The sequence below is a fragment of the Neoarius graeffei genome, chromosome 1, assembly GCF_027579695.1.
Source record: "Neoarius graeffei isolate fNeoGra1 chromosome 1, fNeoGra1.pri, whole genome shotgun sequence".
Classification (NCBI taxonomy): Eukaryota; Metazoa; Chordata; class Actinopteri; order Siluriformes; family Ariidae; genus Neoarius; species Neoarius graeffei.
This window is the reverse complement of record NC_083569.1, coordinates 74,344,957-74,368,008: the sequence shown is the minus strand read 5'-3', so window position 1 is coordinate 74,368,008 and position 23,052 is coordinate 74,344,957. Positions and strand designations below refer to the sequence as shown.

Genomic DNA, 23,052 nt, shown 5'->3' with positions numbered 1-23,052 from the left:
ACTTGTGTGTACAACCCCGATTCCAAAAAAGTTGGGACAAAGTACAAATTGTAAATAAAAACGGAATGCAATGATGTGGAAGTTTCAAAATTCCATATTTTATTCAGAATAGAACATAGATGACATATCAAATGTTTAAACTGAGAAAATGTATCATTTAAAGAGAAAAATTAGGTGATTTTAAATTTCATGACAACAACACATCTCAAAAAAGTTGGGACAAGGCCATGTTTCCCACTGTGAGACATCCCCTTTTCTCTTTACAACAGTCTGTAAACGTCTGGGGACTGAGGAGACAAGTTGCTCAAGTTTAGGGATAGGAATGTTAACCCATTCTTGTCTAATGTAGGATTCTAGTTGCTCAACTGTCTTAGGTCTTTTTTGTCGTATCTTCCGTTTTATGATGCGCCAAATGTTTTCTATGGGTGAAAGATCTGGACTGCAGGCTGGCCAGTTCAGTACCCGGACCCTTCTTCTACGCAGCCATGATGCTGTAATTGATGCAGTATGTGGTTTGGCATTGTCATGTTGGAAAATGCAAGGTCTTCCCTGAAAGAGACGTCGTCTGGATGGGAGCATATGTTGCTCTAGAACCTGGATATACCTTTCAGCATTGATGGTGTCTTTCCAGATGTGTAAGCTGCCCATGCCACACGCACTAATGCAACCCCATACCATCAGAGATGCAGGCTTCTGAACTGAGCACTGATAACAACTTGGGTCGTCCTTCTCCTCTTTAGTCCGAATGACACGGCGTCCCTGATTTCCATAAATAACTTCAAATTTTGATTCGTCTGACCACAGAACAGTTTTCCACTTTGCCACAGTCCATTTTAAATGAGCCTTGGCCCAGAGAAGACGTCTGCGCTTCTGGATCATGTTTAGATACGGCTTCTTCTTTGAACTACAGGGTTTTAGCTGGCAACGGCGGATGGCACGGTGAATTGTGTTCACAGATAATGTTCTCTGGAAATATTCCTGAGCCCATTTTGTGATTTCCAATACAGAAGCATGCCTGTATGTGATGCAGTGCCGTCTAAGGGCCCGAAGATCACGGGCACCCAGTATGGTTTTGCGGCCTTGACCCTTACGCACAGAGATTCTTCCAGATTCTCTGAATCTTTTGATGATATTATGCACTGTAGATGATATGTTCAAACTCTTTGCAATTTTACACTGTCGAACTCCTTTCTGATATTGCTCCACTATTTGTCAGCGCAGAATTAGGGGGATTGGTGATCCTCTTCCCATCTTTACTTCCGAGAGCCGCTGCCACTCCAAGATGCTCTTTTTATACCCAGTCATGTTAATGACCTATTGCCAATTGACCTAATGAGTTGCAATTTGGTCCTCCAGCTGTTCCTTTTTTGTACCTTTAGCTTTTCCAGCCTCTTATTGCCCCTGTCCCAACTTTTTTGAGATGTGTTGCTGTCATGAAATTTCAAATGAGTCAATATTTGGCATGAAATTTCAAAATGTCTCACTTTCGACATTTGATATGTTGTCTATGTTCTATTGTGAATACAATATCAGTTTTTGAGATTTGTAAATTATTGCATTCCATTTTTATTTACAATTTGTACTTTGTCCCAACTTTTTTGGAATCGGGGTTGTACATGTGTGTACTTCAGATGGGGTAAATGCAGAGGAGACATTTCACTGTGCTTGAGTGTATGTGCGATAAATAAAGGCTTCTTGTTCGTGGTTAAACTGCGGGCATTTTTGATATAAATATAAGCATTCAAATATAATTAAGCACATTTTGTCAGCTGAATGAAACCAGGTTGCTTCCAGATGTCCCTGCAGCTTTTGTACCGACTGTAATAAAGACTAGCTATTGAATACTAACTTTCAATAGGGGCACTGTGAATGATGAAATAAGATGAACTGTAATTTAAAAAACTAATATGATTATGTACGATTCTTGGCTCGTGCCAATTCTTTATTCTTGTACAGCAGCAGCAGCAGCAGCTCGCTACAGATGAGCTCGAGACACCTCACACAGGGCACTCATCTTCGAGCAAATCAAAACACTCCAGCACCGAGGAGAGACCTTCTCCAGCAGCCCCAGACGGGTCCGGACTGGAGGGTTCAGACACACAGCCTGCAGGTAAGAGAATAAAGATTATCACGGGTTTCCACAGGTCACAGGGATTTTATAACTGCACTGCAGTGAGTGACTGATTAAATGTCAAGAGGTATTTTATAATTTATTTTTTTCATTTTCCTTCCTCTCCTAATTATCGGATTTTTTTTTTTTTTACGTAAAGTGCTGATGTTTTGTGTTCTTTTCTGCCAAAATATGATCTAATTGCATAGTTTCTTGAAGTGTTACAACAGGATGTATTTTTTTTTTTTGCCATATTGTCTTACAGTATTACATTATTCATTTTCCGAAAACACATCATGCAATCACACAATGCAGTGACACAACACGACTCCATGTTTTGTGTTTGTGTTAGTGGAGGATCTTGACGAGGAGACCATTTTACCAGGGTCAAAGGAAGAGGACGTACACGCCAAAGTCCTGGTAATTCACTTATTTATGCTAAATTAGAGGCTTTTACACACAGTCACTGATGAATTACCTCACACTCATTGTGATTCCTATCTGATTGCAATCTGCAATTCACAATTTCTCTTGCCCGAGGCTTTCAAGCCTGACATCCTCGCATACTAATCAGTGCTTTTATATTTGTGTTACGAAGACTTTCTGGCGATGTGAGAGAATCGTTGATTCATTCCTTCACAAACATCGTAGGCTGTAACGCTCTGCCGGACCATCTTCATTTATTATGCCTCATTGATCACACAAATTCAGCAAGCGCTCACAGGTCGGCCAATGAAAATAGCACTTTTCTCCCACCAGCTGCTCTCAGTCAGAATCGAAATTGGAAAATCCATTGTGGAATTGTAAGCTATACACATATATATATAAATAAGCGCAATACTCCTTTTATCACTTCGACTGCAGAAATAACCTCCGCTTACTCCAGTGCCTGAGGAATGCCTAAGCAGCAGCAAAGGGAGAATAACCTCGAAAGCAGAGGGTGATAGGGAGGGAATGGGTCAGTGAACGTGCTGCAACTCTGTCCTTGCGATCATTGACATTAATAGAATTAATTATAGCCCTCTGGCTGGTAAAAGAGCAATGGCATTTACATGGAGTGATCCTGCAGCCCTTGCTGGGAAACCCTGTCGAAGTGGCAGCTGGCAACCAGAGAGAACTGGATTGCATTATAACGCCATTCATTAGTGCTCACGATCATAGACAAAGGTCAGTACTGTTAAACGAAGTACGGTTGTTGTTACGTTTTACGTTTTATGGAAACCAAAGGAAACGTACGTGTGTTTTTAATAAGTGCCACTTTGACATTCGCTCCCGCAAAGTCTATCTATTTTCTTTCTTTCTTGATCCCAAGCTGGGAAATTGTTTTGTTGCAGCAGCAAGGTATCAGACATGCGAAAAGAAGAAGCCTTTATATGTCACGTGCACACTCAAGCACAGTGAAATCCCTCCTCTGCATTTACACTACCGTGGAAAGTCACACTTTTATTTCCCACCATAAGTTGTAAAACGAATAGAAAATCTAGTCGAGCCATTTTTCTGGCCATTTTGAGCATTTAATCGACCCCACAAAATAATGTGATGCTCCAGAAACTCAATCTGCTCAAAGGAAGGTCAGTTTTATAGCTTCTCTAAAGAGCTCAACTGTTTTCAGCTGTGCTAACATGATTGTACAAGGGTTTTCTAATCATCCATTAGCCTTCTGAGGCAATGAGCAAACACATTGCACCATTAGAACACTGGAGTGAGAGTTGCTGGAAATGGGCCTCTATACACCTATGGAGATATTGCACCAAAAACCACACATTTGCAGCTAGAATAGTCATTTAGCACATTAGCAATGTATAGAGTGCATTTCTGATTAGTTTAAAGTGATCTTCATTGAAAAGAACAGTGCTTTTCTTTCAAAAATAAGGACATTTCAAAGCGACCCCAAACTTTTGAACGGTAGTGTAACCCATCAGAAGCAGCGAACACACACGTGCACAGAGTAGTTGGGGGTCAGGTGCCTCGCTCAAGGCCACTTCAGCCCAAGGCCACCCTATGTTAACCTAACCTGCATGTCTTTGGACTGTGGGGGAAACCGGAGCACTCGCAGGAAACCCACGCAGACACGAGGAGAACATGCAAACTCCGCACAGAAAGGTCTCCGTCAGCCACCAGGCTCGAACCCAGAACCTTCTTGCTGTGAGGCGACAGTGCTAACCACTACACCACTGTGATACAACGTAAAATAGAATTTAAACTAGATAGATACCGTGACTAAAGTCACAGGGATTTGCACTGGTCTGGTCACCGTACCCTGTACTGTAGATCCGGAACGGTAAGAGATAGAGAATGACACTTAGCAAGGAAAAAAAGCTTGTTTTTTACAGATCATTCCAGTTCAGTGATCCGGATCAGCACCAAAAGTTACAGCAACTTAATTCAGCCCAGAAGTAGTCTTCATGTGAAATTTGGTGATGATTGGTTGAAAACTGAGGGAGAAATAACGTCCTAAAGACGTTAGGATAATAATAATAATAATAATAATAATAATAATAACGTGTTGCCAGGCAAAACAAACCTCATCCGGTAGCACTTATGATGAATATGAAGGAAGATATTGAAAAAAAAAAAAAAAGGTACCCTATGGATCCATGTGGCTACTGCTTATAAATACAATAGTTTTCTGATGCCATGTCCATACAGTAAATGCAGCATATATATTTTTACTCGATGAGGCAGTAGCCACAAAAATGAAGCGTAATCCAAAAATGAACAATTTAAAAATCACAGAAGTAAAATATACCAAGTGTCTGTACTTTATATTATTCTACTCTTACCTCTTACAGTTTTCCAAACTGAAACCTCCGAACCGAGGCTGACATACACTACCGTTCAAAAGTTTGGGGTCCCTTTGAAATGTCCTTATTTTTGAAAGAAAAGCACTGTTCTTTTCAATGGAGATCACTTTAAACTAATCAGAAATCCACTCTATACATTGCTAATGTGGTAAATGACTATTCTAGCTGCAAATGTCTGGTTTTTGGTGCAATATCTCCATAGGTGTATAGAGGCCCATTTCCAGCAACTCTCACTCCAGTGTTCTAATGGTACAATGTGTTTGCTCATTGCCTCAGAAGGCTAATGGATGATTAGAAAACCCTTGTACAATCATGTTAGCACAGCTGAAAACAGTTGAGCTCTTTAGAGAAGCTATAAAACTGACCTTCCTTTGAGCAGATTGAGTTTCTGGAGCATCACATTTGTGGGGTCGATTAAATGCTCAAAATGGCCAGAAAAATGGCTTGACTATATTTTCTATTCATTTTACAACTTATGGCGGGAAATAAAAGTGTGACTTTTCATGGAAAACACAAAATTGTCTGGGTGACCCCAAACTTTTGAACGGTAGTGTACACACGCTGTCGCCATGACAGCAATGGCCTGGTGCTAGAGCTCAGAACACGTGTATGCGCAGTGCGCGACTGTTACACTCTTCCAGCACAATAACACCGTGGCTAGCGCCTGTATATGAGGCAGTAGACACAACACAAACGATTTTGACCTTTTTGTTGACCTTGACCGGATGACCCTCAAAATGTCGGAGGTTCTATTTGAGACCACTGTGCATCTATCCTGAAAGTTTCATGAAGATTGATCCAGCCGTTTTCCCGTACAAAAGAAACAAAGAAACTTGACCGAAAACAATACCTCGCTCCACTTACTCCATAGCAGGTGAGGTAATAATAATAATAAAGTAGAAAGATCCTGAGTGAGAGCGCCAGTGCTGCCAGTGCAAATGAAAAAAAAAAAGATCCCAAGAACAAGCCAGCTATACAATATACAGATAAATATGTAACAATAAAAAATATATCTATATATGTGCTTTGTACATGTGAATGTGCATTAATAGCGCTGAGAACAAGAGTTGTGATACATGAAGATAAAAACGGTGCAAGAGTAGCAGTGTTGAACGGAAGATAAAGAAATAAAAAGAAATAAACTCTAATGACAGTAAGCAAACAAGCTCTGGCAGTGCAAATGTTACGGAGGACCAGGGTCGTAAACAGGACTATACAGCAGAGAGGTCAGAGTTCTGTCTGTCGGACAGAGGTGAGTTATTGTACAGTATGATGGCTTGGGGCAGGAAAGATTTCCTGTATGGGTCCTTGTGACAGCGAAGCTGTAACATGTGTTGGAGAAGGTGCTCCGCTGTCTGTGCAGTGTGTGGTGGTGGTGGGGGGGGCGTCAGGATTATCCATGATGGATCACAGTTTGTTCAGAGTCCTTTTCTCCACTACAGCCTCAAAAGTGTCCAGTTCGCAGCCAATCACGGAGCCAGCCTTCTTTGTCTATCTATCTATCTATCTATCTATCTATCTATCTATCTATCTATCTATCTATCTATCTATCTATCTATCTATCTATCTACAGTGCTGAGCGTAAATGAGTCCACCCCCTTTGAAAAATAACATTTTAAACAATATCTCAATGAACACAAACAATTTCCAAAATGTTGACAAGACAAAGTTTAATATAACATCTGTTTAACTTATAACGGGAAAGTAAGGTTAATAATATAACTTAGATTACACATTTTTCAGTTTTACTCAAATTAGGGTACAAAAACCCCTACATCTAGTACTTTGTATGGCCTCCATGATTTTTAATGACAGCGCCAAGTCTTCTAGGCATGGAATGAACAAGTCGGCGACATTTTGCAACATCAATCTTTTTCCATTCTTCAACAACGACCTCTTTTAGTGACTGGATGCTGGATGGAGAGTGATGCTCAACTTGTCTCTTCAGAATTCCCCAAAGAAAATAATTTCTTTGCACCACAAAGGTGAAGGCGACAAGAAGATCAGCAAAGCTTTACTTATCAGTCAGAATACTGTAGCAAAAGTGGTACAAACATTTAAGAAAGATGGAACTGCAACCATCTCACAGAGACGTCCAGGTCGTCCACGGAAGTTAACACCTCGACAGGAGCGTCTTCTGATGAGAAGGGCTGAAGAAAATCGGCATGCAAGTTCACTGCAGTTATCTAAAGAAGTAGAAAGCCAAACTGGGGTGACTATTTCCCGTGACGCAATACGGCGTACACTGCAGAGGAATGGCATGCATGGATGCCGTCCACGAAAGAAGCCTCTCCTAAAGCCCAGGCACAAAAAAGCCCACCTAGAGTTTGCCAGGGCCCATGCTGACAAAGATGAAGACTACTGGGACTCTATACTCTGGAGTGATGAGACCAAGATAAATGTTTTTGGAACTGATGGCTTCAAAACTGTATGGCGTCGCAAAGGTGAGGAATACAAAGAAAACTGCATGGTGCCTACAGTGAAACATGGTGGTGGCAGTGTCCTTATGTGGGGCTGCATGAGTGCTGCTGGTGTCGGGGAGCTGCATTTCATTGATGGCATCATGAATTCACAGACGTGTTGCTCTATACTGAAAGAGAAGATGCAACCATCACTCTGTGCCCTTGGTCGTCGTGCACTTTTCCAACATGACTAAACACACATCTAAGGCCACTGTTGGATTTCTGAAGAAGAACAGGGTGAAAGTGATTCAGTGGCCAAGTATGTCTCCTGATCTGAACCCAATCGAACACCTCTGGGGAATTCTGAAGAGACAAGTTGAGCATCACTCTCCATCCAGCATCCAGTCACTAAAAGAGGTCATTGTTGAAGAATGGAAAAAGATCGATGTTGCAAAATGTCGCCAACTTGTTCATTCCATGCCTAGAAGACTTGGTGCTGTCATTAAAAATCATGGAGGCCATACAAAGTACTAGATGGAGGAGTTTTTGTACCCTAATTTGAGTAAAACTGAAAAATGTGTAATCTAAGTTATATTATTAACCTTACTTTCCCGTTATAAGTTAAACAGATGTTATATTAAACTTTGTCTTGACAACATTTTGGAAATTGTTTGTGTTCATTGAGATATTGTTTAAAATGTTATTTTTCAAAGGGGGGGGTACTCATTTATGCTCAGCACTGTATATATCTATCTATCTGTGTGTGTGTGTGTGTGTGTGTGTGTGTGTGTGTGTGTGTGTACTGTATATACAAGACACACCTCTGTTTAAAATATGTTCTCAGTGAATTCTCTTTTCTCAATGGTACTTTGCAGAGGGAGCTGTTCAAAAGGCGAGTGGCCCTGACAGGAGTATCAGACGCTTCTTGGACAGACGAAAATAATAGAGTCTTGGACAGGTTCATTGCAGATGCTACAATCAAGCTTCTCATTATCTACCTCGACCCATCGTCTGGCCTGCGTGTGCGGTACACCGTGCCAAGCCAGGTACTGCTGGTTCTATTCTGGGACGCAGTGACATTTGGTTTTGGATCAAGGCAGCAGTCGTACATCACCACTGACTCATGATACTGCAAATTATTCATGACTTGAAAATCAGTTTTGTGGTTTTTTTTTTTCTTTTTAGTTTTGTCAAACGACTTCCTGTAATGTTGAATATGCAACATTCAATCCACGATGTTCAATTCCAGCACATCTTAGGCATTTTAGTTTTTAAAGCTGTCACTTTTTTTTTAAGCATTCCGGTTATCCATTAGGGCGGCACGGTGGTGTAGTGGTTAGCACTGTCGCCTCACAGCAAAAAGGTCCTGGGTTCGATGCCGGCGAGGGCCTTTCTGTGCGGAGTTTGCATGTTCTCCCCGTGCCCGCGTGGGTTTCCTCCGGGTGCTCCGGTTTCCCCCACAGTCCAAAGACATGCAGGTTAGGTTAACTGGTGACTCTAAATTGACCGTAGGTGTGAATGTGAGTGTGAATGGTTGTCTGTGTCTATGTGTCAGCCCTGTGATGACCTGGCGACTTGTCCAGGGTGTACCCCGCCTTTCGCCCGTAGTCAGCTGGGATAGGCTCCAGCTTGCCTGCGACCCTGTAGAACAGGATAAAGCGGCTAGAGATAATGGATGGATGGTTATCCAGTAGAACTGTGAAATATTACCCGTTTTATTTCTCTGCGCTACGTCTCTCTCTCGCTCATACACAGGTGGTGGAGCAGCTGGCCTACTTCATACGCAAGGAGGACTCTATGATTATGGAAGAGACATTTGAGAGCAACGTGCAGTTCGGCACAGTGTGCGGCGTGGATATAGTAAGCCTGCTGAGGCTAATGGACAGGATTCATGCACCACTGGTCACTCACAGTACAGACTGGCCAGAGAGCATCAAGAACAGTTATTTAGTTCACATGCACCGCTTCATCACCTACCTCACAGGTACACAACACGACACAAGAAACAGCACACTCTCTCTGAGAGAGGACTTCTCAGGATTTTTACAGCGAGTAGAAAGTTTTACACCTTTTGGTCAGCGTGGCCGCAAATATCTTATGCGATGGGAAGTCGTTGGAGCTTGTGATAAGTCTGTTTTTTATTATCATTCAAATTGTTTTTTACGCCTTTCTGATTGGCTGAGCGAACTGCAAATAACGGTCTGCTCCTGCGCATTATGGTGGAAAGGTATTTGCTTCAAACAATGGTCTGCTCATGCGCAGTTACTTCGCACTTATGATATATGTTTATTTCTGTAATATCTAATTATATATATATATATATATATATATATATATATAAGTGCTGTCAAGCGATTAAAATATTTAATCGCAATTAATGTCGCGACTGTCATAGTTAACTCGCGATTAATCGCAATTTAATCGCACATTTTTGTCACATGAAAAACCATTGTATTTCTCTTATCAGCATAAAAAAGTGAATGGGCTTGCTCACCGTTCGAACTACGGGGGTACTCGGGGGATCCGAGATCCCCTGAAACAGACATGAGATCCCTTGAAAACATGATTTGGGAAATGTTGGGGGGTCTCTAAAATATTGGCAAAATGATGTTTATTGACATAGCAATCGTGTGTAACGGGAAGCATTTGCATATCCGAAGTGAGCGCGCGATGGAGATCTGCGCTCTGAGACAAGCGCAAGCACACACACACCCCCAAGGGAAAATAAGGGACCCCCCCAAAAATATCGGCATAGTTCGAACACTGGTTGTACCAATGTTTTTTTTTTTATTGCAGAGCATAACACGTCTTGTCACAGCCGCTGCAAAGTGGGGCTGGAGCCGCCGATGGGAAAACGAAACCTAAGCCGAGCACCGTGGCTCTTCGGGGGAGGGCAGAGGACTCTGGCTGTGCGGGGCGTGGCATCATGTCACAGAGCGTTAATCTCGCGATAAAAAAATTATCGCCGTTAAAATTGAGTCAAGTTAACGTGTTAATAACGCGACATTTTTGACAGCACTAATATATATATATATATACACAGTGGGGAAAACAAGTATTTGATCCCTTGCTGATTTTGTTGGTTTGGCCACTAATAAAGACTCGATCAGTCTGTAATATTAATGGTAGGTGTAGTCTAACATGCTGAGACAGAATATCACAAAGAAAATCAAGAAATCGACTTTAAAGAATTTGTATTAATTTATTTGCATTTTATTGAGGAAAATAAGTATTTGAACCCTCTTGCCAAAAGGACTTAGTACTTTGTGGCAAACCCCTTATTAGCAAGCACAGAGGTCAGATGTTTTTTGTAGTTGATGACCAGGTTTCTGCACATATTAGGAGGAATTTTGGTCCACTCTTCTTTGCAAATGACCTCTAAATCATCAAGATTCCGTGGCTGTCGCTTGGCAACTCCGAGCTTCAGCTCTCTCCATAGATTTTCGATAGGATTCAGGTCCGGAGACTGGCTGGGCCACTCCATGACCTTGATATGTTTCTTCTTCAGCCATTCCTTGGTTGCCTTGGCTGTATGCTTTGGGTCATTATCCTGCTGGAAGACCCATCCACGACCCATTTTAAGCTTCCTGGCAGAGGGAAGGAGGTTTTCACTTAGGATTTTACGGTACATGGCTCCGTCCATCCTCCCATTGATACGGTGAAGTAGCCCTGTGCAGAAAAACACCCCCAAAGCATAATGTTACCACCTCCATGCTTGACAGTGGGGATGGTGTTCTTGGGGTCATAAGCAGCATGTCTCTCCCTCCAGACACGACGGGTTGAATTGATGCCAAAGAGCTCAATTTTGGTCTCATCTGACCATAACACCTTCTCCCAGTCACTCTCCAAGTCATTCAGATGTTCATTGGCAAAGTTCAGGCGGGCCTGCACATGTGCTTTCTTAAGCAGGGGTACTTTGCGAGCACTGCAAGATGTTAGACCATTGCGGTGTAAAGTGTTACCAACTGTTTGCTTGGTGACTGTGATCCCAGCTGCTTTAAGATCATCCACTAACTCTGCCCGTGTTGTATTAGGTCTATTTCTCACCGTTCTCATGATCCTGGAAACCCCACGAGGTGAGATCTTGTTTGGAGCCCCAGACCTAGGTCGATTGATGATCATGTTGTGAGTCTTGTACTTGCGCACAATTGCGCCAACAGTTGTCACCTTAACGCCCAGCTTCTTGCTAATGGTTTTGTAGCCCATACCGGTCTTGTGCAGGTCTACAATCTTCTCCCTTAAATCCACAGAAAGCTCTTTAGTCTTTCCCATGTTGGAGAGTTTGGAGTCTGACAAACTGATTGATTCTGTGGCCAGGTGGCTTTTATACAAGTCATTAGTGATATCAGGGGTCTTCAATTTAGGTGACAAGGTAATTTGGAGAGTCTAACTTGTCTGTATTAACAAGAACTCTTGATGGTTACTAGGGGATCAAATACTTCTTTTTCTCAATAAAATACAAATAAATTAATATAGATATTTAAAAGTTATTTTCTGGATTTTCTTTGTGATATTCTGTCTCCACATGTTAGACTACACCTACCATTAAAATTACAGACTGATCGTCTTTCTTAGTGGGTAAACCAACAAAATCAGCAAGGGATCAAATACTTGTTTTCCCCACTGTGTATATATCAGTGTTTTCCCCAGAAAAAATTAAAGCCCTAAATTCTGGCATGATAAAACACAGACAATTGAGCGCCAACAGCGCAAAGTGATGCCCCCCCCAATCAAATTTTTTGAAAACAGATGCTCTCAGGTGCATTTTCAGGGTCTCTGAGAGGTTTTAGCCCATGTTTACATTAGACCGTATCAGCGGATCATCAGATTAACGTTTTTAAAACGATTAGTGTGCACACAGCAACACCAATACACGATTTGCGTGCACACAGCAACACCAATACACGGATACGCTCGGCTCCGCAGGCATCCTGCGCTCCAAATCACTCCGCCCTGAACAGCGAGTGCCCTCTGGAGGGTGCGCACTCCGGCCCTGCGCAGCTCACAGAGCGCGCGAGTGAAGTGCACGAGCAGTGATTCGGGACTGAGTCGCTGTGTGTGTGATCCCAACGCATATCACTTACCACTTGCAAGTGGAAGGATGGCAAGCCTAAAGACAATCATAACTACACAATGGGCAGTATTTGCATCAGTATTTGCATCAGTATTTTCATACTTTTATACTCTTTAATGAAAGGTGATACAAGGCGGAAGTCCGCGCCGTTTTTCAGCAGTCGCGTCACATGACCAACGCCAGCGAATCAGGAAGGTGGATGTCACAGTGACGTTGTCCAATGAGACGCCAGCTAGAGCTCAGCACAGCGTATCTGCGTATTCTCAATGTTTACACAGCACCGGAGCTGACACGATCTGGATTGAATACGTGGACCCTGGTGGATTCCCGTTTCCCGGCGTTTCCAGGCGTTTTAATGTAAACGGACAGTGCATCCGCGAAGAAAACGAGACAGATACGGTCTAATGTAAACTTGGCCTTAGATCCATGATTATAGGATAGATTTTAACAGTGCTTCAATGATTTCTGACCTAAATAGTATTAATGTATACACATTTGAAATTTCACCTTAAAGTTCAACATGCAAGTTAAACTGTTTTGTTATAGATTACTTAGGTATACGATAGATTTGAAAATCTACGGGGATCCCTTGCACTTAATTATCTATGATCAAGTAGTGTTGTAGCAAAAATGTGCATGAAAATATGAACAGCGGTTTGCTCCACCTTATGCAATCCAACGAAGAGAATCGATCATCATGACCTCCTGTTGATCACAAAGGGATCTGAACCTCAGAACTGCCACCTTAAAATAAAGTTGCTGTATTACTATAATTGTAATCATTTAGAATGTTTCGGATGCAATTACCATAATATATGTATAACTAAGATGCACTGAAAAGAAAAGTAAGGCAACTGCATATTATAAAGTTTAAATTTTGGCACTTTATTAAATGGACTAGATTAAGATTAAAACATATTTAAAGGAAAAGAAAACTTAATTCATACATTTAAGTTTGCAGAAAGATTATGTATTTATAAACACATTCATGAAGAGATTGTGTTAATAAGTGTCAAATGTAGCATAATTTGGAATAATAATGATAAGTGTATTTGGCAGTGTGATGTCACTGTGAGCCTTTAACAAAAGAATAATCCAGAGCCGCCTTTTGTTAAATGGATTCCAGTGACATCACACTGCCAAAAATGCTTATGATGATTATTTGAAATTATGCTGTATTTGACACATTTGGACAACTTCACTTCGTGAATCTTTCTGCAAACCCAAACTAATGAATGAAGTTTTCTACTCCTTTCAAGCAGATTAATTTTCCTTGGCTTTTGCTTGGCCCAATGTTGGGCGACCCTCTCATAGTCCATCTCGCTGTCATCCATGCTGATGTGGACCAAATTGTCCAGCGAGTCTTCTATCTTATTAAAGTCAGTCGGCTTTGTCCGTCTGGTGCGGGACAACATCGTCAGCCAATGAGATCGCTTATAATGAATCGGAAACTTCCGGGCTGTTTGACGTTTTCTTTCGATATTTTTATTGGACGGTTTGAACACGTGATCTTGACATAGCCAACAGATTACAGTTTGCTTACATCATATCACGCCGACATATTACTTTGACAGAATCAACACAAACATTGGGAAAAAAGACCGCTTGTTTAACACAAATATCAATCAGTATGTAAATGGATCTGTTATTTGCTCTCCTATGTATCTAGTTACTTGTGGGTAGGAAATTTAACGTATCGGTTTAAATCTAAGCGTATCGGATTTTAACTAAAGCGACTAAGCGTATCGGCAGGCAGAGCAAGCGTATCGGGCCCGATACGCTAAAATGCTTTGGGGAAAACCATATATATATATATATATATATATATATATATATATATATATATATTAGTGCTGTCAAGCGATTAAAATATTTAATCGTGATTAATGTCGCGACTGTCATAGTTAACTCGCGATTAATCGCAATTTAATCGCACATTTTTGTCACATGAAAAACCATTGTAATTCTCTTATCAGCATAAAGTGAATGGGCTTGCTTTGTACCAATGTTTTTTTTTTTTATTGCAGAGCATAACACTACGGAGCCGTAGAGGGGACATGGTGAATAAAAAAATAACAAAGCGTGGGAACGACTTATAAGGCGTGTGCACGAGATATTAATGCGCGCGCACGAGTTATAACCCGTGCGCACGCTTTGCGTTAAGGCGTGCGCTCGGGTAATTAAAAGTGAGGGGACGAGTTACTACGGCTCCGTATAACACGTCTTGTCACAGCCACTGCAAAGTCGGGCTGGAGCCGCCGATGGGAAAACGAAACCTAAGCCGAGCACCGTGGCTCTTCGTCCCGAGGCGCGGCAGCGTGAGCTGCCCGCGCTGGTTCTTTGGGGGGAGGGCAGAGGACTCTGGCTGTGCGGGGCGTGGCATTACAGTCTAGCTGCTATCGTTTTTCTAAGCAAAGTCTCTGTTCTGTTCCAAGTTCCTAGCAGTTTCAAAAGCTTATGAAAAACCTACATCATGTCACAGAGCGTTAATCTCGCGATAAAAAAATTATCGCCGTTAAAATTGAGTCAAGTTAACGCGATAATAACGCGACATTTTTGACAGCACTAATATATATATATCAGGCCATTCTGTGGCTGGGAAGTTATTTAATTTGAGAGGATTCCCGAGCAAATAATGTGCATGAAATCGCTCGCTTCATGCAGTCAAGTAGACAGAGGAAGTCCGTGTGCGCATGCGCAGGTTTACCTCCTTCTTCTTCTTTTGGGTTTTACAGCAGCTGGCATCCACAGTGTTGCATTACTGCCATCTACAGGTTTACCTTGACCGTGCAGTGACAGTTCCATCATTCTGTCGCTAAACGAACAGCTGATCACACCGAGGTGCTCCCTGACCGCCGATATTTATTAGTCTGGTCCTGCGTTTCCTTTCTTTCGCAACATAACGTCTTTTCTTCTCACTTTCCGTTACAGTAGTCGGTCTTCACGATTCATTCACACACTTGCGTCCTGCATTTTTCTCTCCTGTTTTAAATTTGTATCCCACAATGCCTTGCGCGAACAGGGAAAGCCCACCACGTGATGCATGATGTAGTATCTTAAATTGGGTCATGGTGAAGCAGGAAAAAATAGCGGAGAAATTAGGGCCACATGGCCTTAAATTCATTAATTGTTCTATTTTTAAAAAAAACTAATAAAATTGGAAGTCTGTGATTCGAATTCAGTTGCTTTCGGTCCATTAAACAAAAATAATTGGGTGTCGGGGAAAATTCTTTTTATGACCTACACTTGAAAAATCTGAAAGGCAGTCTAGCTTTAACTAATCACGATATTTTGTTCAACCTCGTTCAATAATTGCTTATTATTTCCATAAGAAGATCCCTCAATATTCCCGTTGTAGTTGTTTATACTGAACCAAATGAAGCCAGCATAAAGCAGCTCCAGCATGTGTTTTTATACAGCGTGCCAGTTTTCCGCAACCAGAGGCTTGACATGTGACACAACGGCTTCTAGGGTGACATATTGCATACTCTCTCTCTCTCTCGCTCTGTATTTGGCATATCACTACAGTGACATGGACACTCTGACGTCCATCAGAGTTTCTAGGGAACATTACAGTAGTGCTTTCTAGTTGCCTTCTACTGATTATAGAGGTTTTCTCCTCTCAATCATTCACACCTCTGGACAGTTTAGAGCCACCAATCAGCCTAACCTGCATGTCTTTGGACTGTGGGGGAAACCGGAGCACCCGGAGGAAACCCACGCGGACACGGGGAGAACATGCAAACTCCGCACAGAAAGGCCCTTGTCAGCCACTGGGCTCGAACCCAGAACCTTCTTGCTGTGAGACAACAGTGCTAACCACTACACCACCATGCCGCTATATAGCATACTACATGTCGGAAATACAAATTCGGAGCATACCAACACTGCTTTCAAAACAATAACAACCGGTGAACTGAGTGTTGAGGTTAAGGCAGCACGGTGGTTGTGCCTGGAGGACGCTCTGGACTCTTGCAGTGGTGCTTTTGTGACTGGGGACTACAGTTGACTTGCTGACTTTAGGGCTGCAGTTGACTTGCTGACTTTAGGGCTGCAGTTAACTTGCTAACTTTAGGGCTGCAATTGACTTTAGGGCTGCAATTGACTTTAGGGCTGGAGTTGACTTTTGGGCTGCAGTTGACTTTAGGGCTGCAATTGACTTTAGGGCTGCAGTTGACTTGCTGACTTTAGGGCTGCAGTTGACTTTAGGGCTGCAGTTAACTTTAGGGCTGCAATTGACTTTAGGGCTGCAGTTGACTTTAGGGCTGCAATTGACTTTAGGGCTGCAATTGACTTTAGGGCTGAAATTGACTTTAGGGCTGGAGTTGACTTTAGGGCTGCAGTTGACTTGCTGACTTTAGGGCTGCAGTTGACTTTAGGGCTGCAGTTAACTTTAGGGCTGCAATTGACTTTAGGGCTGCAGTTGACTTTAGGGCTGCAGTTGACTTGCTGACTTTAGGGCTGCAGTTGACTTTAGGGCTGCAATTGACTTTAGGGCTGCAGTTGACTTGCTGACTTTAGGGCTGCAGTTGACCTTAGGGCTGCAATTGACTTTAGGGCTGCAGTTGATTTGCTGACTTTAGGGCTGCTGTTGACTTTAGGGCTGCAATTGACTTTAGGGCTGCAGTTGACTTTAGGGCTGCAGTTGACTTGCTGACTTTTGGGCTGCAGTTGATTTGCTGACTTTAGGGCTGCAGTTGACTTTAGGGCTGCAGCTGACTTTAGGGCTGCAATTGACTTGCTGACTTTAGGGCTGCAGTTGACTTTAGGGCTGCAATTGACTTTAGGGCTGCAGTTGACTTGCTGACTTTAGGCCTGCAGTTGACTTTAGGGCTGCAGTTGACTTGCTGACTTTTGGGCTGCAGTTGACTTGCTGACTTTAGGGCTGCAATTGACTTTAGGGCTGCAGTTGTCTTTAGGGCTGCAGTTGACTTTAGGGCTGCAATTGACTTGCTGACTTTAGGGCTGCAGTTGACTTTAGGGCTGCAATTGTATTTAGGGCTGCAGTTGACTTGCTGACTTTAGGGCTGCAGTTGACTTTAGGGCTGCAGTTGACTTGCTGTCTGCATGGGTTTCCTCCGGGTGCTCCGGTTTCCCCCACAGTCCAAAGACATGCAGGTTAGGTAAAAATACCTAGTCATTGGGGTTGTACAAGTCAGTGCGTACTTAGTGCTGGTCCCAAGCCTGGATAGCTTGGGCAGGATTGCATCAGGAAGGGCATCTGGTGTAAAACCTGTACCAAATCAAATACATGGAACAGATCCACTGTGGAAACCCTGAACGGGAGCAGCTGAAAGAAGAAGAACTGAGTGTTGAGGTTCTTTAGTTAGGCCCCGGTCACACCGCCCGAACTTTGCTGGAGCGTTCCTTGAACGGTAGGGAGGGGGGGCCAAATTTCGACAACGCTCGTCACCGCGCACAAAATGGGAAAAAAATCGAAAACACGGGCGTTGGCTTAGCGGTGCACTGCTGAAGCCGGCGTTGCTTTAGCGTTGGTTTAGCGGTAGCGAGCGTTGGTTTAGCGGTGACGCGAGCGTTGGTATAGCGGCGTTCTGCGCATGCGGGCTTTGGCTCGGCGGGGGTATAAAGTTGGTTTAGCACCAATCATAGCAAGTCTCTCAGCATCCATGGTGATACAGTTTTACTGTAACTTTGAGCAAATTCGGTATAGATGAGGTCTGAACTCAACGGCAGCTCGATTCCAAATGAGCTCCTGGTCCATTTCTCCCCGTATTTATAGCCAAATTCTGGTCCCGCTCCAACACCTCTATACCAACGCCAAACCAAAGTTCATCGCCGCCATGGATAGCTGCTTCAACGCCCGACACCGTTCCAGCAACCCTGTGTCCGCTCGTAAAACGCTTACAACCGCTCCACCGAAGTTTGTGCAACGTTTAATCGCCGCCCGGGCAACGCTGGCGAAGCAGCGGTGGTCCAGCGTTCAAGATTTCTGCGTTGGCCTAGCGGACCCAAGCGTCCACGAACTTGCGTCTAGCGGTGCCAAACTTTGACTGGGCGTTGGTGGAGCGGGGGTGAACTTTGCCGGGGCGGAAAATTGCCCCCTCCTCACCGCTCGCAATATTTTGTGCAGCTCAAAACTTTCGGAGCGGTAGGAGGGCCCCTCGAGAAACATCAGCGGTGGCCGAGCGTATACGGCGTTGCTTTAACGGGGGCCAACTTTTGTTAAACGGTGGTGAACGGTTACGAGCGGTGATGAATTTTTTTCACCGCTCCAGGAACGCTCCAGCAAAGTTCGGGCGGTGTGACCGGGGCCTTAGAAGTGCGCATTTATACCACTCTTCAAACACCAGTAAAGTTGCTGTGCGGAGAAGATAGCGAAGAGGAGGAAGCGATTTGAGGCAGAAAGGCATGCGGATGCTGTCGATGGAGATGTTTGAATCCCTGCTGGTTTTGAAAAGATGAATGCCAATGTCAAAAATGTCCCTCCGCTGTGCCGGCTGACCCTTTTATTCACATATCGATCCCCGCTTTTGTTCCTACCAGTTGTTCCAACTCAAGAGTGGAACAACACATGACCCCCTGTTGTGCATTCGGACATTTTACACAAAACTCTAAGATTCCCGCCTTGAACAGGGTCTGTAAAAGGGGCTAATGGGACTAGTGAGGATTTCAGAACCTCCGGTGGTTCTGATGCAAGCTGCAGTGAATGCAAGTTCACATTGGTTCACATTACCAACTTTTTAGGTATTTGTTCAGAAAATTTCTTTCAGAAGATTCCGCCTTCCTTTGCTTCAAAAAAGGGCAGCCGGGAACTTCATGCTGAAGCTAGAATGCTGACGATTGAATTTATATGCAGCAACATTTCTATACTGAAATTTATTCACTGCTGAAAATGATCTCCATGGGAAAAAGCATGCAGATGTTCATGTGCACTCGTTTATTTCTCCCCCGAAGAGTAGGCAGTTAAACTGCAGTCCATTGATCATTCTCTCATTCTCTCACCTCGCACTGACTTTACCGGACCTTTGGAATTGCTCTTCACATTGCAGTCAGAGGGCCTCTCTGATTTCGCTTGCCAGGGTACAAGGTTAATAATCATGTTTCAAGCTTCAGACAGCTGAAAAGATTCCTTTTGTGTACGTTGATCTTAATCACTATGTGCAAGATAAATCCAGAGGTAGCTCTTTCACGCTAAGCTGCTTTATGAACGCGGGCCCAAGACTCCCTGCACCACCAGCCATTTATAGCCAATCACCCGACACGTTCCCATGTGATGGTTCAATTATCAGACCAATCATACCAATCAGCACACCCACGTCACCTTTTACACAGCTTGAGTAAACACAAATCACAGCCCCACCAATCAGATACCATTCTTACCTGGGCGAAAACCCCCACTGCTGGCTGCACTGCACGCTGTCTGATCAGAGAGCTGCGTTGATCATTTTTTCCCCCCCTTAATCTCTGTTCTCTCCCTTAAATACACATTTCTGCAGATCATGCTGAAGTCAATACACTCGCCGTCCAACTCACACATTTCAAGGCTACAGAAATGTTTTGGAACAAAAAAGGCAGCCAGATCAACCCAGGAGAATAAACATTGTACAGGGAGTCGCTTTGATTTTTGTTTTAACTCGCTAAAGCAATAACAATGAAGTCACAACGTGGACTCCAACGACTGCTGATGATTTATTCACGTTGTTAAGCGCAGTACTAAAAATTCTTCGGTTTGAAACTATATGGTCGATATAGGCCCAAAGGTGTGTTTATTTTCCTCATCATGCCTGATCCAAAAATAACGCTGTAGCGCCGAGGCAATTCATTGGAATGGAGAGTATTTAGGGAAGCATATAGTGAATAAAAAAAAAAGATATTGTAAACCCACTCCTACACAAAGAAAAAGCACCACACTCGCTGTTAGTCATAACTCTCTTTCATTCGTTAGATGCACACACCTCCTACATATGTCTTTCTCATTGCCCTGTGAATGGACTTAATTTCACTTATCGTTGTGCTCCACGTTTTCTTGTTATGTCTCCCTCTTGTATATCACTTGCCTTTGTCCTCTCTGTAATGGTCAGTCGAATTCTGCCATTGTGTCCCTCTGCCGTGCCCTTATTTATTTTTTCCTGTTCATAGCCACTGTTGTATAATGAGCCAGTCAGTAATATCCCAGCCTTGTTTCCTGTAATCTTTTTCATCGCTGTATATGAGTATATTTTGTTTCCTTTTCTCCTCTCTCTTTCTCTCTCTCTCTTTTTTAGATTTTCTTTTCATTTAATGATCTTCATTCCCCTCCTTCATGTTTTTCTATCTCATTTCCCTCTCCGAAGAAGGGTTCCACATTATGTTTTTGGATGGATAATAGATCTAACTTTCAAAAACGGTTCTACTGTTCTGAACAGTAAACCCCCGTTCTCGGATTCTCTCATGGACAGTCCAAGAAATCGTTTTTCTAAGGCCCTGGTCACACTCCAGCTCGCGACGGGTTTGACGATGAAAAATCGGTAGCATCATCACCAAACGTGCGACGCACGGCGAATGTTCTCCAAGCTTCGCGAGTTGTTTTTTGATGTTTCTCCGCCTCTCGAGTGGCCAAAAAATCATCGCGAAGAAATTTCAGCGCATGCATTGAAATTTGGTGGCGATGTTTTCGTTGGCAAACTAAGCAACGGATACTCGCAAACAGGTTTGGGAATATTTCCCGAAGCTCAAGGAACCTTCTTCAAGCCTCTTAAGATGTATTTGTCTCTAATCCATGTCCCCGATGCTCACGGGAGCCTCATCAACACAGTGGCTCGGCATAGCCTAATGTTCCCTGAGACTTAAAAAAGTGCATTTACAGTGGTGCTTGAAAGTGTTTGAACCCTTTAGAATTTTCTCTATTTCTGCACAAATATGACCTAAAACATCATCAGATTTTCACACAAGTCCTAAAAGTAGATAAAGAGAACCCAGTTAAACAATGAGACAAAAATATTATACTTGGTCATTTATTTATTGAGGAAAATGATCCAATATTACATATCTGTGAGTGGCAAAAGTATGTGAACCTCTAGGATTAACAGTTAATTTGAAGGTGAAATTAGAGTCAGGTGTTTTCAATCAATGGGATGACAATCAGGTGTGAGTGGGCACCCTGTTTTATTTAAAGAACAGGGATCCATCAAAGTCTGATCTTCACAACACATGTTTGTGGAAGTGTATCACAGCATGAACAAAGGAGATTTCTGAGGACCTCAGAAAAAGCATTGTTGATGCTCATCAGGCTGGAAAAGGTTCCAAAACCATCTCTAAAGAGTTTGGACTCCACCAATCCACAATCAGACAGATTGTGTACAAATAGAGGGAATTCAAGACCATCGTTACCCTCCCTAGGAGTGGTTGACCAACAAAGATCACTCCAAGAGCAAGGTGTGTAATAGTTGGTGAGGTCACAAAGGACCCCAGGGTAACTTCTAAGCAACTGAAGGCCTCTCTCACATTGGCTAATGTTAATGTTCATAAGTCCTCCATGAGGAGAACACTGAACAACAATGGTGTGCATGGCAGGGTTGCAAGGAGAAAGCCACTGCTCTCCAAAAAGAACATTGCTGCTCATCTGAAGTTTGCTAAAGATCACATGGACAAGCCAGAAGGCTATTGGAAAAATGTTTTGTGGACGGATAAGACCAAAATTGAACTTTTTGGTTTAAATGAGAAGTGTATGTTTGGAGAAAGGAAAACACTGCATTCCAGCATAAGAACCTTATTCCATCTGTGAAACATGGTGGTGGTAGTGTCATGGTTTGGGCCTGTTTTGCTGCATCTGGGCCAGGACGGCTTGCTATCATTGATGGAACAGTGAATTCTGAATTATACCAGTGAATTCTAAAGGAAAATGTCAGGACATCTGTCCATGAACTGAATCTCAAGAGAAGGTGGGTCATGCAGCAAGACAACGACCCTAAGCACACAAGTCGTTCTACCAAAGAATGGTTAAAGAAGAATAAAGTTAATGTTTTGGAATGGCCAAGTCAAAGTCCTGACCTTAATCCAATGGAAATGTTATGGAAGGACCTGAAGCGAGCAGTTCATGTGAGGAAACCCACCAACATCCTGGAGTTGAAGCTGTTCTGTATGGAGGAATGGGCTAAAATTCCTCCAAGCCGGTGTGCAGGACTGATCAACAGTTACCAGAAACGTTTAGTTGCAGTTATTGCTGCACAAGGGGGTCACACCAGATACTGAAAGCAAAGGTTCACATACTTTCACCCCTCACAGATATGTAATATTGGATCCTTTTCCTCAATAAATAAATTACCAAGCATAATATTTTTGTCTCATTTGTTTAACTGGGTTTTTTTTATCTACTTTTAGGACTTGTGTGAAAATCTGATGATGTTTTAGGTCATATTTATGCAGAAATATAGAAAATTCTAAAGGGTTCACAAACTTTCAAGCACCACTGTACATTCGGGGATCTTTCAGAGCGCATTGCATGCGCGCTTGGGACCCAGTCATTATGGGAAACACCTGATGCTGATTTGAGTGCAGTCAGCGCATGCATACAAGGACGCTGTTTTCACAGAGACTTTGCAAAGCATTCTGTCAGGTATGCGGCGGCAGATGGATGTAAGTGCAGGATGAGTGTTTATTAGCCGGCGTGATATTTACAGATACAAAACAAACGAAACCGAAAGCAAAACAGAAAGAGTATTT

General features: G+C 42.9%; 1 protein-coding gene across 1 annotated transcript in view; it reads left to right on the top strand.

Annotated features, from left to right (window-relative positions):
* Positions 1-1,011: 1,011 nt before the first annotated feature.
* The window catches only part of dnah2 (dynein, axonemal, heavy chain 2), a 432,951-nt gene continuing 410,910 nt past the window's right edge, over positions 1,012-23,052 (top strand). The window contains exons 1-5 of the mRNA XM_060919614.1: positions 1,012-1,017; positions 1,957-2,110; positions 2,463-2,530; positions 8,192-8,362; positions 9,072-9,300. Of these exons, the coding sequence (XP_060775597.1) occupies positions 1,012-1,017; positions 1,957-2,110; positions 2,463-2,530; positions 8,192-8,362; positions 9,072-9,300 (628 nt within the window). The remainder of the gene's footprint in view (positions 1,018-1,956; positions 2,111-2,462; positions 2,531-8,191; positions 8,363-9,071; positions 9,301-23,052) is intronic.